Source organism: Girardinichthys multiradiatus, chromosome 14 (genome assembly GCF_021462225.1).
Source record: "Girardinichthys multiradiatus isolate DD_20200921_A chromosome 14, DD_fGirMul_XY1, whole genome shotgun sequence".
Classification (NCBI taxonomy): Eukaryota; Metazoa; Chordata; class Actinopteri; order Cyprinodontiformes; family Goodeidae; genus Girardinichthys; species Girardinichthys multiradiatus.
This window is the reverse complement of record NC_061807.1, coordinates 14,923,668-14,942,541: the sequence shown is the minus strand read 5'-3', so window position 1 is coordinate 14,942,541 and position 18,874 is coordinate 14,923,668. Positions and strand designations below refer to the sequence as shown.

General features: G+C 37.7%; 1 protein-coding gene across 3 annotated transcripts in view; it reads right to left on the bottom strand.

Moving 5' to 3' along the window:
• Positions 1-61: 61 nt before the first annotated feature.
• Positions 62-18,874, bottom strand: part of LOC124880459 — a 69,881-nt gene continuing 51,068 nt past the window's right edge. For all 3 annotated transcript variants that reach the window (XM_047385579.1, XM_047385581.1, XM_047385580.1), the window contains 23 exons: positions 18,054-18,835; positions 16,487-16,642; positions 16,377-16,408; positions 15,279-15,428; positions 15,033-15,155; positions 14,875-14,913; positions 13,440-13,562; positions 13,237-13,363; positions 11,997-12,167; positions 11,079-11,113; positions 10,720-10,875; positions 10,471-10,605; positions 9,997-10,035; positions 9,771-9,911; positions 8,798-8,886; positions 8,678-8,701; positions 7,135-7,588; positions 6,763-6,828; positions 2,752-4,114; positions 2,575-2,664; positions 1,283-1,384; positions 738-859; positions 62-653 (listed from right to left, as the gene is read on the bottom strand). In XM_047385579.1, the coding sequence (XP_047241535.1) occupies positions 591-653; positions 738-859; positions 1,283-1,384; positions 2,575-2,664; positions 2,752-4,114; positions 6,763-6,828; positions 7,135-7,588; positions 8,678-8,701; positions 8,798-8,886; positions 9,771-9,911; positions 9,997-10,035; positions 10,471-10,605; positions 10,720-10,875; positions 11,079-11,113; positions 11,997-12,167; positions 13,237-13,363; positions 13,440-13,562; positions 14,875-14,913; positions 15,033-15,155; positions 15,279-15,428; positions 16,377-16,408; positions 16,487-16,642; positions 18,054-18,835 (4,582 nt within the window). In that variant the 3' untranslated portion in view covers positions 62-590. The remainder of the gene's footprint in view (positions 654-737; positions 860-1,282; positions 1,385-2,574; positions 2,665-2,751; positions 4,115-6,762; positions 6,829-7,134; positions 7,589-8,677; positions 8,702-8,797; positions 8,887-9,770; positions 9,912-9,996; positions 10,036-10,470; positions 10,606-10,719; positions 10,876-11,078; positions 11,114-11,996; positions 12,168-13,236; positions 13,364-13,439; positions 13,563-14,874; positions 14,914-15,032; positions 15,156-15,278; positions 15,429-16,376; positions 16,409-16,486; positions 16,643-18,053; positions 18,836-18,874) is intronic.

Here is an 18,874-nt window from a genome sequence, read left to right as displayed (position 1 = left end):
TCAAATTGAAAATAGGTAAGGTAACATATGTAATAGTAAAGTAGGCTTTGCACACATCAACTTTTACAGTAAAATTATATTTTATTTTTCCTTAAGGAACATCTTCAGGACATAAACCTGACAATTTTCAACATGACAAAAAAAGGAAAGAAACAGTGTTTCATCTATTTGGTCCTCCACCAGAGTCACTTTAGTATTTTTTATTTACAAAACAATGGTAATACTATCAGGAACATTATGATTTTACCTCAAAATAATAATTACATTATCTACAGCAAAAGTCTTAAATATGTACTGCTATGCCGGAAAAGTATTGCAAGATGTGCTTTGATAATAAAAGTTATCATACAAAACATTCTTCTGTTAGCTACAGCAAGCTGATTTTAAGTACATTTTCATAGAAAAAAAAACAAACATTTAGATCAACTGTCTGACAATTAAAAAACAAAAAAAATTATTTCCCAGTAGAAAGAAGAAAATATTTAAGAACATAAAGGTTATGTTCTAGAACTGCTGTTCAAATTATAATTTCAACACTCACAACAGCTTTACATTCTTCACCAAAAACAAGTTGATCAAACAGAAAGAGTTCATGCCGAGTTTGGTTTCAATATTCTTGAAGGTCTCAGATTCAGTCGCTTCCGGTAATATTTCTGAGGATTGAAAGAAACAAAAATAAACGAGCCGCAGCCACAAAGATGCAGTGGTGGATTAACTTTTGCTGTGTTTGTGTGAACCTTCAGGTTGTCGTAGTGTGTTTGGGTTCTGCAATGCTGGTCCTCCTTGGTGTTGTCATTCAGATAGGAAACGGAGCACAGGTTACAGAAATACCCCCACTTACGGCTAACAAACTCCTTCCCTGAAGAGGAGAATGAACAGGAAAAATGTCTGAATTATAAGTGACTAACTGAACACCACAGTGTTGGGCAGGGGGGCCAGAGCAGGCCTGACTACCTCCAAGCTTTCTCTGATCGGCTCTACCTGGTCGAAACCAGGAACACAAACCTCCAACAGGGCCCTTTATTAGCCCGGTAACTCCAGCTACAATTGGACGAGCTTCCATTGACTTTTTACAGAACCATGTTTAACATGAAACTGACACATCCAGACCGATAAACACTTGATTCTAATAAGTGATCAACTATCTACTGGTCTCTAGTTCTTGCGACTTCAACGTAACATTTCCTTGATAAAATCTTCCTTTAAAAGACAAAAATATTCCTTAATCATTATAAGAGCCTCTGTTTAGCCCAACCTGACTTATACATTGTGTGTGTCTCACCCAGGGGTGTTTTAGGGTTGAATGGAGGCAGATTGAAGTTGGCGGCGACTCGAGATCTTTTTAATTCAGGACCGGAACTTTCCATCTTCCGTTTACTAGGTACTGAAAATAAGAGATTGATTAATGTAATAATAAAAACATGCAGCAATGTGTTATTTCTTTAATGCATAATTTATGATTTACATCAGAACCACATAAAAGTTTATCCAATGATAGAAACTTTGTCTTTGCTAGTTGACTTATGAAAACCTTTTACTGAGAGACAAAAGTTGTATTATTTTTTCTAAATTTGCATTAAATTATCTTTATAACAGATGTTTATCCATCCAGTCATAGAAACGTAACTTCCCTCACATCAACTTAAAAATAATGTATTTTAGTTTACTAAACATGAACTGAACACATTCACTGTCAGGAACTTTATGATTATTCCTCAAATAAAAATTCTGATTCTCTTAAGCAAAAATCTTTATGGAATTTACAGAATCTTTAAACATAACTCCAATGTTTAGATTTAAAGTCAAGCAACATATTTCGTTTTTGTATAGCAGAAATTACACTTTCACAGAGCGAAAACACCAACTTAAATTTAGGCATCATTATTATTTTTTATTATAGAACAATGTGGCCAATTTTCTGCAACACAACAGCTGAAGTGTAATCCAACTCAAAGATTTACCTTTAAGAAGGATTACGGCTGCTACTTTTCTCACTTCGTATTTCAGGTAGCTGTGCTGCAGTGCCAACACTAGCTTGCATGTAAACAGGAAGTGAAGCTTTAGTTTAAGCTTCATTCATTTAATTTCTTCCGTCCTCTGTAACAAGGATGGGGCAACTGGCATTTTTTTGCTTGGCTTCTGCACTTTTAAGAAACTGATGTCCAGCTCTTCTACTCCTACTTGTTGAACATTTCTTCCTGTACTAGTGCATTTTGGGGGTTTTAAATATTTAATAAATATATACATTTATCAGTGTTAGAAAAAGTTAATTTCCACAGCATAGCTGCTAGCTTTTATGAAAACAAGAAGTGAAGATTTAGTTCCAGGTGTGTCAATTTAATTTCTGTCCTCTATGAAACTGTTGCAGTAAATGACCTCTTTGATGTTCAGCTCTTTCACTTGTGGAAAGCCTCTTCCAACATTTCCTTACATTTATGAACACTAGAAGGATGATTGTCAACAGCCCAGCAGCTAAAGCACAAACCAACTCAGAAACCCCTCTCTTCACAGGTAATATAGTCTTACATTCATTGAAACTTCAGCTACATGTTTCCTCAAAACAGCGTTTTCTACCTTTAATTTCTTCTTTTCTTGTCTCCTCACTTTCTTTCGGTGTCTGTCCATTAGGACATTCCAACTTCATCCCTCTGGTTGATTTCCTGACTGTAACAGAGGACAAATTGACCGGGTTACCTCATGTTTTACTGTTCTGATGTTAGAGAATAACAGAGGGAGTTCTGTCTGTCTCACCCGGAGCCAGTTCGACCGTCTTCTTGGCTTGACCTCTTGTCCTGGTTGTTGTAGCTTCTTGTTCCTCCTCTTCAGTCTCTCTGAAGCTGACGCCCACCGAGATCTCTTGTGATGATTTCTGCTCACAGGTTATTGGTGGGAAGTCTTTAGGAGATGCTGCTTTTTCTGTTTTCTGAGAATCTTTGGCAGGAGTGTTCCTCCTCCTTGTTGGAGTATAGTCTTCTTGTCTTTCATCTGAAGTAATTTTCCCTCCTCCTCTAGTAGATCTTGTGGTGATGGTTGGTACATTGATGGCTGCTTTGTTTTCAGTTTTTTTATCTAGTTTTGATCCTTTGGTAGATCTTCTAACTGACCTTTCAGTGATAGATTTATTCTGAACAGTGTCCCTGCAGACCTTCTTCTCTGTCCCGCCATCAGTCTCCGTCTCTGTTCTGCTGTCCTTTGTTTGAGTCTCAGACTGTTTATCTGAACGTTCCTGTTTTACATGTGAGTTCTCTTTCTCTTCAGAAACAGATGTACTGGTTCTCTTGTCGGGTTCTTCTGTCAAACCATCTTGAACCTGATGTTTTTCCTCTTTCACAGAAGCTTCATGGTTATCAGTGACTCTCTCCTCTTCTTGAACAACAGCATTTGTCTCCGTTTCACTGCAAGTGTTGGCCCCAAGGTCTCCCTGATCTAGATCATGGATCATCTCAGGTCCAGGTATGCGAGTTTCAAATGCAATGTCCTGTTTCTGATCTTTCTCTGTTTTTTCAACAGTTTCCTCATTGAGAGAATTAAGGAGCAGATCTTTTTCCTCAGTGCTTTGGCCATCTTGATCTTTTTGCCTCTCCTCTTCTTTGCTCTTGGCCACCTCTCTGAGTGTTTTTTCTGTAAATTCTGTCTCTGAACTCTGGTGTTGGTCAGTTAACTCTAACTTCTGTCCATGTGCTGGTGGATCCATTTCTGACGAGGTTCCTGATCTGAACTCAGCAGTTTGTGCAGCTTTTCTCTTTGCAGAGACTTTATAGTCAGAGTTACCCGATGCACCCTCTCTGGGACTTGCTATGTTTTTCTGAGACTGACAGATTTCCAACGACATCCTGGCACCTTCTGAAGATAAAACGGTTTGTTGACCTGTAGATGAAGAATGAGCTAACTGAGTCGTAACAGAATCAGAAGAGGAGGAAAAGATCCTATTGCCTCTGGCAGGAGGAGAGGGTTTGGATGAACACGTATTATGAGGGGAAAATCCCATATTTTGTGAATTGGATGGGGGTGATGAAGAGGGTGAGCTGTTTTCAGAGGAACATGTTGAGGTCCTTTTGGCTGCAGGTAACACTTCTGATGTTGAGCTCTGCCTCTCGCTTCTCTTTCTGGGGCTCTGTTTAGATGAAGATACGTTATGGTTAACAGCAACAGTGAGCAACTAAAAACATCTTTTATGTCATCCATGGGCCATGAGTTTGAACCCAGGTCAAGGCATATTATAACCCTGTTATTACCCGTTCCCTCTGCACCAACACAATTGGGGATTTATCTTGTGTTTTGCTTTCAAACTGTTTTCCTTTGCAGTCAAAACTGCACAGTAATCCTGAACAACTACCCAACACTGGAGGATAATGCCGTCTGCAGAAAGTCGAAAGAAAAGCCAACCATTGCGCTCATTGAAATTTTACAGCCCGAAAAAGCTAAATAATTGCCTGTATTCTGGTCTTAATGATCAGTCCCCTGACTAAACTCAACATCTGGTCTCTCTTATTATTGCACAGTCTTTAAGAATTTAGTTTTAAGATAAAATATTAAGACGAGCCATGTCTTTTTTAGCAAACTTGATCCAACAAATCTGGATCTTCCCAGACAATTTGTTTTGTACTCTTTACAGCAACATTCATGGTGAAAGAGACTGTATTGGCTGCGGCAGATCTCTGTTCGTCTGTGCAATGGTACCGGTTCTGCAAGCAATGCTCACACAACTGTGTGGAGGGAACGTTACTGAAATACTAGACCTCAACTATTATGTTCAAAGCAAAGTGCCAAGTTTAGGAAGGAGGAGAACATAAATTGTCTGCAAAGGATAAACTGGAATCGATATAAGAGCCGAATCATCAAGTCGTATCAAAACAGTAAACATGCTAACATTAGCCTAGACTAGGTGCATGAAAATATTAACAGCAGGACCAAGACAAGACTAACTCTACAGGTCCTTCTCAAAATATTAGCATATTGTGATAAAGTTCATTATTTTCCATAATGTCATGATGAAAATTTAACATTCATATATTTTAGATTTATTGCACACTAACTGAAATATTTCAGGTCTTTTATTGTCTTAATACGGATGATTTTGGCATACAGCTCATGAAAACCCAAAATTCCTATCTCACAAAATTAGCATATCATTAAAAGGGTCTCTAAACGAGCTATGAACCTAATCATCTGAATCAACGAGTTAACTCTAAACACCTGCAAAAGATTCCTGAGGCCTTTAAAACTCCCAGCCTGGTTCATCACTCAAAACCCCAATCATGGGTAAGACTGCCGACCTGACTGCTGTCCAGAAGGCCACTATTGACACCCTCAAGCAAGAGGGTAAGACACAGAAAGAAATTTCTGAACGAATAGGCTGTTCCCAGAGTGCTGTATCAAGGCACCTCAGTGGGAAGTCTGTGGGAAGGAAAAAGTGTGGCAGAAAACGCTGCACAACAAGAAGAGGTGACCGGACCCTGAGGAAGATTGTGGAGAAGGGCCGATTCCAGACCTTGGGGGACCTGCGGAAGCAGTGGACTGAGTCTGGAGTAGAAACATCCAGAGCCACCGTGCACAGGCGTGTGCAGGAAATGGCCTACAGGTGCCGCATTCCCCAGGTCAAGCCACTTTTGAACCAGAAACAGCAGCAGAAGCGCCTGACCTGGGCTACAGAGAAGCAGCACTGGACTGTTGCTCAGTGGTCCAAAGTACTTTTTTCGGATGAAAGCAAATTCTGCATGTCATTCAGAAATCAAGGTGCCAGAGTCTGGAGGAAGACTGGGGAGAAGGAAATGCCAAAATGCCAGAAGTCCAGTGTCAAGTACCCACAGTCAGTGATGGTCTGGGGTGTCGTGTCAGCTGCTGGTGTTGGTCCACTGTGTTTTATCAAGGGCAGGGTCAATGCAGCTAGCTATCAGGAGATTTTGGAGCACTTCATGCTTCCATCTGCTGAAAAGCTTTATGGAGATGAAGATTTCATTTTTCAGCACGACCTGGCACCTGCTCACAGTGCCAAAACCACTGGTAAATGGTTTACTGACCATGGTATCACTGTGCTCAATTGACCTGCCAACTCTCCTGACCTGAACCCCATAGAGAATCTGTGGGATATTGTGAAGAGAACGTTGAGAGACTCAAGACCCAACACTCTGGATGAGCTAAAGGCCGCTATCGAAGCATCCTGGGCCTCCATAAGACCTCAGCAGTGCCACAGGCTGATTGCCTCCATGCCACGCCGCATTGAAGCAGTCATTTCTGCAAAAGGATTCCCGACCAAGTATTGAGTGCATAACTGTACATGATTATTTGAAGGTTGACGTTTTTTGTATTAAAAACACTTTTCTTTTATTGGTCGGATGAAATATGCTAATTTTGTGAGATAGGAATTTTGGGTTTTCATGAGCTGTATGCCAAAATCATCCGTATTAAGACAATAAAAGACCTGAAATATTTCAGTTAGTGTGCAATGAATCTAAAATATATGAATGTTAAATTTTCATCATTACATTATGGAAAATAATTAACTTTATCATAATATGCTAATATTTTGAGAAGGACCTGTATATGCCAAGTTAGATATATCTTTAGCTTGTGAACTAAATTAACTGTGCTGGAGCAGCACCTAGAGTCCTATTAAACCTCAGGTTGAGACAAAATACAAGCGTAGACATTTAAGATTAAGCATTTGATTTTATGAACTTCAGAGAAGTTCATAAAATCAAATGCCTAATCTTAAATAACTCAGATTAGTATCAGTGACTTTGCTACATCGCTAACATTCACCTCTCTTTCTGGTGTTTGTTCATCCTTTGGTCCTCCAGACCTGCTGCTGCTGGATTTACTGGAGATCTGGAAAGCAAATTTAAAAAGAAAATACAGAATTCCATAAATAGTAGCCATAAATCGACAGATATAATGACAATATGTCAAAATCATTTAATTAGGTTATGAATTACTTTTTTATATAAATAACAGTTTCAATTCGTTACAAAATACTCTTTCAAAAAAAAAATTGTCTTGTGTTTTAACAATATTTTAAAAAAATAATTTGTTTTCTTGTGTAATTTTTGTTTTCTGTTTGAAAGAGTTTATGTATGAAACTAAAACTGTCATATATATATTTATATATATATATATTTTTTTATTTTAAATCACCTCTTGGCTTTGTGTGGAGCTTTCTTGTTTGAGTTTGAATTGACAAACTAGAGCTTTAAGTACATTAAAACTGTCCATATCCATTTTAGGAACCTCTACGTTTTCTTCCTCAGACTGAACCAGACTTCCAGTTTGCAGAGCAGAGCAGGTTGTTGAGTCGTCTTCTGTATCTGCCGTTTCCATAACAGAATCTGGGGAGTTAGTCGTTTTCTCGGCTTCACATTTCTCCTGCATCGCTGCATCACTTGATCCTGCTGCAGACATGGATGCTGCGGGCTCAGCAGAAGAAACAGGCTTAGCAGAATCAGGGGTTCTGGTTTCTGTTGCCTTATCATCAAGGGGCTGTTCTGCACTTTTTACTTCAGTGGGGTTGGTGTAGTTATCCGCTGTGCCCAGTTCAACTTTTACTGGGACGTTTTTACAGTCCTGCAGGCGCTGTTTTCTGCTCTTGACACTGAAAGGTAAATCAGAAAAGACGTCAGGAAAATCCGGCTTATTGACAATAAGATGATTTAAAAACAACATAAAGTGGACTTCAAAAGTGAACATTTCCCTGGCATATTGTCCATGTTTATTATGTAAAACAATTAAGACAATAAAGAATCTTTTGTCAGAATTTCATTAATCAATCGGAGAAGAATTATATCAAACAATCTGCCTGCATAGGTTTGTACACTCATACAAATACTTCTATGCAGCTGTTGATCCAGTTTTACCATTTAGTCTTTTTTAGCATCACCTATGCAGTGCCTGATAAACTTTAAATAAAGTTATGTTTTCCTTGTGGGCTTTTTTCCACAGTTTGATGAGATGTTACAAATGATCAAACAATCTCATTGTGCAAAGGTATCAGTCAGTCAGGTGTAAGACGCTACCGTGGCAGAGTTAAAACATCAGTAATTTAGGGAAATTAAATTGTATTTCAGAATTTTATTTTTCAGTATCACTGGGAGTCCAAGCATACATCCAAATAAACAAAATATAATTACTTCATGTGAGAAAAAATTACGTTTTGGGACAACAAGCCAAAGCCCAGAGCTAAATCTGACAGACAATCTGCAGGGGTCACCTTAAGAGGGCTTAACGGGTTTGGAGAGATGGGACAACTATCATAAAGCCAAGGAAGGGGATGCTAATAGACTTCTACCAAAGAAGAATGAATGTTGATTTCAAATCAAAGTATTAGTTTAAAAGGTCTGCACACTTATGCAACCAGATTGCAGCTTTGGTAATTTTATACCTGCATTGTACAGGGTATATCTCACAGCAAGAATGGAAAAAAGTTTAAAATGTTTCATCGCATCGTTTTATTTTGCATCACAAACACCTGCCTTTTTAGCTTAGGGGTGCAAACGTTTGAGAACCACTACAGCAAAACTAAAAAGACCATTAAACATCAACCGAGACTGCAGAGGGAATTTTAAATATGCTCAGGGTCTGGTGACATTATGAGGAGCTATAAGCTGTTAAACACACGGATTAAACCTACAAAACATCCAATCAAGAACCTCGACTTTTAAATCACAGCATATCAAATACGTACAGCTCGATGCGTCCAACTTGCTTCCTGCATAATGACAAAGAAAGGTTCACTTTCAGAAAGATGCTCTTACAGAACTTGTATTTAGTTACTGACTGATATGATTCAAACTCCCAAACTTACCAATCTTCACACTTTTCACATAATTCTGATAGCAGCATGTTCTCTACCACCTTTGTTACTGCGCTGGATGTGGTCATCTCAATATAAATCTGTAAAAAGACAATTGTGTAAAGAGAAAATTAACAATGCGAAAAGAAAGCAATTAAAATGGTGCTGGTGCCCTTTTGGTTCAATTTATGTTTTTGGTATAAAAAACAATTTATCAAAACACGCTTTTCAAGAAAAAAAACATTTAACTATACATGTTATTTGAATTTTCCTTTATTATTTTTGATCATAACAATTATTTATTTCTATTAATGTCCTTCTAGGGATGCTGTATTCATTAGGAAACCCCAATAATGCTAATATTATAAAGCTAACTGGACTTATGAGAGGAACATTTGAAGTGCTATTTTTTTGTCTGAAAAATTAAAACAGACTGAAACCTGTAAAATCTGTGATTTCTTAGGTACAACTACAAATATCTATCCATCCATTCATCGTCCATACCCGCCTGTCCTTGCAGGGTGGGCACCAGGGGGCTAGTCTCACGCATCAGAGGACACTGAGCAAGAGATGCGGTGGTACATCCTGGAGGACAGGTCACCAGTCCATCACAACGACAAATTATAACTAAATATATTACCCATTGATTTATTTCAATTATTTCTGCAGCGTCTGAGCTTTAAAAACTGGGGGATGTAAAACCAGGCAGACAGATGGATGAAAGGATGCACCTTTTAGACAAAGCAATACGCAACAGTCAGGAAATGTAAAAATATATATATATATATTCTCCAGTTTAATTTAAGTCCAACACTAATTCTGCACATGGTTACATTTATCAGTAGGTTTGTAATAGACCAGCTAGGAAAAAATAAGTTCTGGTTCAGACGGAACAAAGACGTGAATGAGGTCGGGATGAGCCATAATACAAAAATGCAATCATCCATACGGCCCCGAGTAAAACGCTGCACAGGTAGAGTCGTACCCTGTTGGCGAGTGGCAGGAAGTTGGTAAAAGTAGCGATGTTCGCCACCTCATTCATGACCATCATGACGATATCCTTATCCGTGGCTAAAACCTCGACGCAGAGCAGCCGGTCCTCCAAACCCACTGGATCTGGAACATGCTGAAAAACATCTTGGTTTTAATTCAACACGAGGTCCACAAGCAGCTGATCTGGAACCATAAACTGAAGAACATAATTCACTTACAGCATTGCTCCATTTCATCAGAGTTTTGTACAAGGACTCCTGTAAAAACAGAACAAATAATCCGAAACATTCATGAAGAACTTAGAGTGAACATCAAAAAGGACAAATACAGGTAATGACTTAAAAGTGGGATTACAACATAATAGTGTTTTTAAAAAAGCGACAAAGAGGATGGCAGAAATGAGCTCATTGTTCTTACTGAAGTAAAAATCACCTTTTCCTCTTGTTCTGCTTTAAACCGAGAAGATTAGCTATAGTAAAGACTTGGAACATGGGATCTAAAACTAGTTTATTTAGATGAGGGATTGTAAAAATTAAAGACAATCTGAGTCAGTGAAAAAAGACAGTATCTGTCCCTTTCTGAGAGTGAATAACATGGATGCACAAACTCTGGGTTGCTCCAGTTTTACAAATGCAAGGCCCACTCAGCCTTTTAGTTAAACAAATGATCTGTGAGGCCTCCAGTCATCATACCTCATCATCTGCAAGGGGGATATTCTCCCACACTAAAAAGGCATAGGTAGTGGAGCCTTTGAAAACAATTGGCCTCGTCACGTGAGCTTGAAAAAACCTGGAGCAAGCGTCCTTGCTGCTGAAACGCACAAAGGCCTAGAGTTGAAAAGATGAGAAGAGAGTCATTTCATCCTGGAGCGACAATTAATCATCAAACCATTTCTCATGAGTAAAAGATTTTACAGACAACAGAAGTCGGTAAGTTTTTACCCTCTTCTGCAACGGTAAAACCATCACGTTGTAGTAGAGTGTGTGAAAATCCTGCACAGGGAAATATTCCCACACCAGCGCTGCCACGTTCTCGTGTGTGTAGGTTTCATTTGACAAACCCGTCAGCATGACTGTAGGACCCTCAGACTTGCATTTCTACAGGAATCAAAGTTAAAACGTCAAACAATTATGCAGAAAAACAAATAATTCAAAAACAGAACCTGCTGCAGATTTAACTTCAGAATTTTTAAATGTTGTTTATAATCAATAAAATCAAATAAAGCAAAATAACTGAAAATTTTTTTATGATGAGTGCTATCATACAATAAAAGAAAATGTTGTGAACGAAAAACCCTTACCCTTATCTTTTCCATTGAGATGTGCTGGAAATAACCTGGGAATAAAAAATAAAACTAAAACCTTTTACTCCTGATATCAACACATTTTTAGAGAATTCGTATTAATTGGAATTGCACCAGTTTAAACGTAGTGATTACTCTGTGAAACACATTTTCTCGCATTGAATGCAAACTAATCTAAAAGCTACATCAACGAGCTGTGAAGGGAAATAAAAAAGGTTAAATTTTAGGTGTATTTTGAAAAAGAGGAACAATCAAAACATTTTTTTTATAAATGTAAAGAAATTTCCTTCAGAGCTTGGGATCAGTAAACAACAGACACACAAACTAAACCTTTAACCTTTGCTTTTTAACGATGTCATTTTTCATTGTTCAACACAAATTTGAGAAGCATGTACAGCTCAGTTTTAAACTTTCAGGCTGAAGATCTATAGAGTTTGTTTCTTCAGTCAGTAAAACGATGAAGCAACAAAGCTGTTCTTAAAACGTCTTGTTTCAGGACTAAGAATCTCCGTTCACAGGGAAGGAGCTGGAGCTGAAGCTGAAGCGTGTCGTGTTTTAAATAACTTCCATCCCCGTCACAGAGAGTGACCAAACAAAGCAACAACAGAAGAATGTATAAGGGGGGCAAATACTTTCTTCACAGCAATGTAGGTGGATGGTAGTAAACTACGTTATGATAAGTAGCAATAAGAACCTGATAATTGATCTTTTTGTTGAGATTACCGAGTTTCTCTAATAGGGACCGACAATGTGTTATAAAAGTTCGAAACTGCTTCACATCTTTCCCTGAAAAACTGTTGATTAGTGATCCGGTCAGTCAAGATGCACAACAGTACCAGGTGTAAAAGGTCTCCCAGTCACTTTGAGTCAACACGTTATAAAAGATAAATTCAATTTCTTCTGAAATTCCTTTACCTGGGATGTTGAACCAAGGAGATGCAGTGGGGAACAAAAAGGGTCTAGTTGTCATAGTAACCCAAAATGGTGCTGTGCAGCCAAATGGAACGACCACTTTTTTCTTTTGCATGCCTGCCCCGGCCACGATAGCCGACCTGTCTGGGAAGCCCCGTGCTGGCAATCTCAGAGCTGATGGAAAAAAAAAGAAGCAAAACACCGTATCTGAAGCTTCTCTGCTTTTAATTTGAATAATGATTTTTGTTTTTGTTTTTTTTTCCAGGATGAACCTTGTTTTGCTAGAGTTGATCATCTTAGTATTGACACTAAGCATTACTGGAGCTGTTAAATGTTTTGAGATTGTTATTTTAATTGATCAATCAGCCAATTGTACGCTAAATCCATGAATCCGTTCATAGGTTGCACATAGGTTCTCCCCTGCAGCTTTTATGCCATAACATCACAACGCCGCCTCCAGAGTTATCATGACTGAACAAGGACGTTTTCTTGGAATCCACAATTTCACTATAAATATTGGTTTCTAACCCTTCGTCCTTATCCTCCTGCCACCTGACTGCTAAGTACTTTGGCAAGTGTCCTCTTTTACAGGGTGACAACTGCATTAGTTTAATGTTTAGAGCTGCAGGAAGGTGAGATCAAAATGTTTTTAAGCTCAAATTTATTCATACCATTGGCAGATTTCAACTTGAAATTATTTCATTCAACCACAAAGTTTGTTTCTGATAGAAAAATAAGACAGGCTTCTTTCAAAAGATGATAAAACTATGTGCAAGGAGCACCTGTGCTTATTCAGAATTTCTGCTTTTATTTTCATCTTAATGTGGAAAATGATTTATGCTCTTTAAATTATAACATATTTTAATGTTTGTTTTGTTATTGTCGCCTATTTGTCTTCTTCACTAATGTGTGGTGCGGCCTTTCGAAAGAGGTCTTGATTTAATTGGGTCTGTTATCTGCTATGATGGTATGACAGAAGAAGTATACCTAATAAAGTGGCCAGTGCATTTTTGTGTTTAACAGCCTCTCCTCTTACTTGGAGCTTGATAAATAATAAACAAAAGCTTTGGAAATAATGTGCCCTGATCATTTTTAAGCTACTTTTGCAGCAGTCATTCAGGAGATGGTCTAATTTGTAGCCAGGAGAACTATTTCTCCAGTTTCTATAACCTTTGGGCAATAAGCACATTGGTTGATAACTTATTTTGTCTCAAGGAGGCTTCTTCAGAGTGTTAGGACTCACGTTTTGATCTTGAATAGGTTACAGGCACACCCAACCTGTAAATGATGTGGGAGCGCGAATGCTTCAGGAAGCTGTGCCAAACTCCGAGCCGATCAGAATCATACGAAGATTTAAATTCAACAAAAACCTGTAACATCCAGTAAAGAAAGTCACATTTTCAGCTGAATGTCTGTAATCGTGAGTGTGTTTGTGTGTGTTTTTACCTTGTTGAGCAGCGGCAGGTAATTTACCATTTTTCCAATCCTTCTCAAATCTTCTCTGAGATCTCTGGCTTCATTTACTGAGATGTTTTGGATGTACACTACTTTTGTTGGATCATAGGTTTTCTGTAGATGCAGTAAGAGAAGATCAAAATATGGTACTGTTTTATATCCATAAATGTTTGTATTTGAAGAGCAAATCATGAAATAAGATGCCTGAAACAGTGTAATGGCGTACATATATTAGCCTCTTCTATAAGAGAGTGTCAAAGCTCTTTTAGTTGCTTCGAGCCATTCAATAATCAATGCACCTGACCATATATATCCAGCCCACCTGCGAGTTATCAAAACTCAAGAGTCATTGTTGAAACAAACCATGTGTGGATTGGAAATGAGCAGGGTCGAAATAGAGCGCTACACAAAGTTTGTTTCAAACATCTTTTTCTCTGTAAGAGTTAAAACACATCAGTGGAATGTGATGCCTTAACTACCGCTGAAGTTCAGAGATCTGTACAGTCACGGTGCACTTCAGGGCATCCTGTCCAATTTGTGTTAGTCACGACTGCACCGCAGTGGTCTTAGCAGAAGTGGGGACGAGACATTGTTTTGCAAGTTACAAGTAAGTCAAGTTTTTCCACTAAATTTTGCAGATGGATGGATGGACAAAACTTTGAGACAAAGTAGGTAAAAGAAGTCTGGAAATACAAACACTGTTACAAGCCCTTTTTAAATCAAACTTATCCATACCTTGAAAATACTGAAATAAAACTTAAAATGTTTCCAGCCAATCCAAGAACTTTACAAAGAAATCTTGGAAGACCATTCCTTGCATAATTCTGAAGTCCAACAAACAGCTACATTCAACACATTGCTTTATTTTCACTCCCTTCTGATTGCGTCTGTAGCAACGTGTCTGAGACATGCATTTGATAAACGATCATAAAAAAAGAAAATGCTTTTTCAATGGTAATACGAAATATCTGAAATTTTATTGTGGTAACTGTGGAGATTATTTCCCTGGAAAGTTGTGAAGAAGCTTAAATTTACTACATGAGATCTGTGTGCATGTGTTTTAATCTATTACTATGGCAATAAGGTCTTTGCTTATTCGGTGAAGTCATCTAAATGCTGGGTGCTCTGAAAGGGACCCAGGAAAGTTAGCGGCTGGAAGTTCCACTAATAAAGTATAGAGAGGTCCCCCTGCCGTCTCTAGAAAACGTTTAACTCTCTATTTTTTCTCAAGTTGACATAATACAGTATTTTTAAGTACTTTTGTGAGCCAGACGTAACACTTGCATATCAAATAAGTTGATGCGGCCACAAGATTAGTTACTCTCAGCTTAACCATAAAAACTGTTTCATCCCTAAAGGGTGCGTGGGAAGACTCTTGAAAAATAGAAAGAAAGAAATGAAAGAAGTGAAAGAATCAGATACTTACGAATTTTTTGAAACTCATCAAGAATTTATAAACCCCAAACTGAAAAAAAGACCACATAAAGTCAGAATCTCATCTGCAAACATTTGTTCACATCAATAGAACACAAAAATATTAGAAACATACCACTAATGTGAAATCTGTATTTCAGACAAACTTACTAAATTTGATGGTTTATGGCTTTGTATGACACCGAAGTGGAGCTTGGACCCTTTGAAGATGACGGTCCTCTTGTCTAACATCAGTTTTTGCACCTCCTTCATATTTGGCAAAACAACAAAAGCCTGAAAAGAAAAACAAAACAAAACAATATTTGTACCTTAATATGTCAAAGTGACGCACAGAAAAAAAATATATATATAATAATAAATCGGATTGTGAGGAAGAAAAGTAAGCATGGCACCTACTATTCGAGACTGAGGAACGATAAAGATTCTGTCATCTTTGCACTGAATCCCAGACCTTTGGAGCAGACTGATGACGTCAGCTTCTGTGTAGCAGCCGTCACAAAACTCTGGTAGGTTGGATATAACCAGAGTCGCAACAAGTGACAGAAACTGGAGACAAACAATACATTTAGAACTACATTAAATTATATTTTGGGAGAATTACGCAAGTCTTCTTCATCACATAGCAGGTTAATTAAAAATGCAACAGCTGTAACTGTGGCTCACTGCGTTCACAATGTTTAAAATGCAAATATTATCACAGCAATTTGAAACAAAATATAAATTAAGTCAATGGTTGACATGTGATTGTAGCCATGAATTACTTGCAGCAGCAACTTTCTTGGTGTCTGAGCCAAATGAATGACAGACTGTATAGCAGGATTTTGACTTCCCTTTCAATCTCCACATGTGAAATATTATTTTGAGCAGAATTTTTAGGGCCTAACAGCATTTTGAGAAAAGTAATGTTTGCTAATTGACTTTAATGGTGTGAAAGACATTGTTCTCAAAATAATCTTTTTTAGCAGCTACTGTAGAACAGTAAAACACGCATAAAACAATGTGATTGTTTTTAGTTTTTTTAAAGTGAGCAATTTAGCTGCTATGTTTTACACAGTCCATCTGAATTGGTTGCATTGTTTATAGGCAACATTTCTCCAGACTTCCTTAACCTCACTGGACAAATCCCCACATCAATCTTCTTAGTGTGAAGACTTTGCTGTCCCTACTTTGGTTGGGGTAGTCGTTCTGTTGCATGTTTGAAGTTCTTTACATTATTTCATCACTTTAACTTACTTTTGTGCTTAGTTTCATTCTTTAATGCTATTTTCTAACGTATGTCTTGGAGACAATGAAATCATGGAGGTGGTTATAACTACTGTTAGCAATGAACCCAAACAACTAAATCAGTGTAAACTGAAAGAAAAAACAGCTTTGACTAAATGTGTGACCATAACATATAATTTAAATTTTTTTCATATAAAAACCTAACATACCGTTAAAAATCAATCTTAAAAAGGAATGTAGAAGGAAACAAGCCTGTCAAAATATACTTACCTTTGATGAAGAGGCACACACAGAGACCCATTCTGTGAACAAGAGTCACAGATTAATAAAGAAGTATAAAAAAAACAGGTAAAGTTCATCAGATATTGCTGGATTCTTACTGAAGTTTGTTGGTTTTTTTAAAGAATTTCCTATCTTTTCTCCAGGAGTTAAACGGGAATCACCAGGTGAACCTGTGGCTGCACCTTTGTGAGATGCAGGAACTTCAGTTGTCACAGATGAAACTTTGTCCTCGTTAGATGCTGATTTTGTTGTTACTTAAAAAAAAAAAGAGACAAGTTAATGGTATATGGATAAAAAAAAGCCAGTCAGAACCTGTGTTACAATAACTACTTAATTTGTCAGTTTATTAACTTAATAATATCTGAGAGAAAACCACAAGGGCAGAAATAAATGCAACTAAACACGACGCTGATGCCGCAAAGGAACCAGGAGCAACTGTTCCACACCTAAATGCTGTCTCTGAAGCACAGGACTTCTGTCAGAGCAAATACTCCGTTTTAAGATCAGGTTCTTTATTAAATACTGACCTTTTCTTCACCACGGGACATATGTTCATCTTTGGGAGTTTTACTACTTTCACTACAATTTCAAATAAGCAAACACTCCAGCACATTGGACTGGTAGGCAACAAACTGTTATAGCTATTGAATTAAATTTCTGAGTGATCAATAGATGAATTATTTAGTTATACTGATCTGTTGTTGGTCTGAAACAGCTTAGTTGATACAACCAACAAAGATTTCATTCTGTAGCCCTGAAACTCATAACGTGAAATCCAGCACGTTTGGCACCAACAGAAAAAGACACCGAAAAAAAAAAACGTTAAATGCAGCCATAAATTCATATTGTGTAAGTGTTAATATATAGATGGATCATAATAAATTACATTATTAACAAGTTTAAATTTTAGTAATTCAACCTAAAAAGTCATTGTATTATATTAATTCAGCAAAGTAATCAGATATCAAGCACTAATTTCTGAATTACAGCGAATCAAAACACAAAATTCAGTTTGTCAGAAAATCTGAACAATGCAAAAAACCAATAAAGCTGCATTGACGGTTTTCAACTTGACTGTCATTGACACCCTCCACGAAGATGTTAAGCTGCAAAACGTCATAAAGCTAGCTGTTCAGAAAGTGTTGTATCTAAACATTAACTAAGCATTAATGGAAGGTTTAGTGGAAGGAAAAGGTCTGGCAGAAAACCATGAACAAAACAAGGATAACAGTAGCTTCAGAGGGTAGTGCAGCAAAGCTTCCAAGTAGAGATGCTGACGTATCCCAGACTTGGGCTACAGCTGTTGACTTTTTACTAAATGAACAAAATGCTTCTTTATTTATATGTTTTCAAGGAGTCAATTCATGAAACTTTACTACTCCTAATGTTTCTTTTTTCTAATTTAGTTTTTGATTATCTTATTACTGAAGGGGCCTGGTTTCTGGGGTGGTTAGGGCTGGGTTTTGTTATTGTGGTAAGTTTTTAAAAATGTACTGAGATACTCAAATAAACAAAAAAACAACTCTGAATTTATTGCACTTCCTGTTTTCTAAATAATAATTTTTTACAACTCTTAAAGAAAAAGATACATGAAGTATTAAAATACATCAAATTCAAACAAACTGTAGTTTGATTGAATCTAATAAACAGAACAGCCAAAACTACCTGAGGTTCCTGCAGTCTGCTGCTGTTTTTCTGAAGCGTTTGTTCTGGTCTTCTGTTCTGCTACAGAATGGTCTGGATCTGGATTCCTGCTTTGATGGACTTCTGATGGGGCTTTCACTGTAGTTTCCTGGGTTTTTAATGTGATCTGTGGTTCCTGAGCTGCATCAGTCAAAGGTTCATGTGGCGCAGGCAACGCTGTTTTGGTTAGTGGCTGATTGTTGCTGGGTTTAACTTCCTCTTTGGCTTCAGCAGAACCTCTAACCTCAATTTGATCTGTTTTTTCTGTTTCCTTCGGCTCTGATCGTTTGGCATCTTTGCCAACCTGTGGCTGAATATTATCTTTAATTGTTTCTGCCTCTTCCTTTTTTTCAGGTACTGCTTTGCTTCCCGTCTCTGTAGTCTTCTCTGCAGATTCATGAACCTTTCCAGAGACAACAACTTGGTTTTCTGAAACGGTTGATTCGGACAGCACATTTTTGTTCTCTGCTTCAGTTTTTTCTGTCCTTTCTACAATCTTAAGTTCTGTTTCAGTCACATTGTCCTTAGTGGTCGGAATGGCTTTTGTTGCCGAAGCTACATCTTCTTTGTCTGCCAACACGATGTTGGACATTTCTGCAGATTCTTGGACACCAGGTTGTGTATTTTTATCAGAAACATCAGCAGGAGGAAGCTGTGGTTCACTCTCTACAGCCGGAGTGTTAGTCCAGATATCACTGTTGTCCAGTTCAAGGTTTATTGCGATCTCTGTGCAGTCAATGAGGCGCAGTTTCAGGCTCTTCACACTGAAATTAAACAAGGATATTTTGAAAACTGGCTGATTC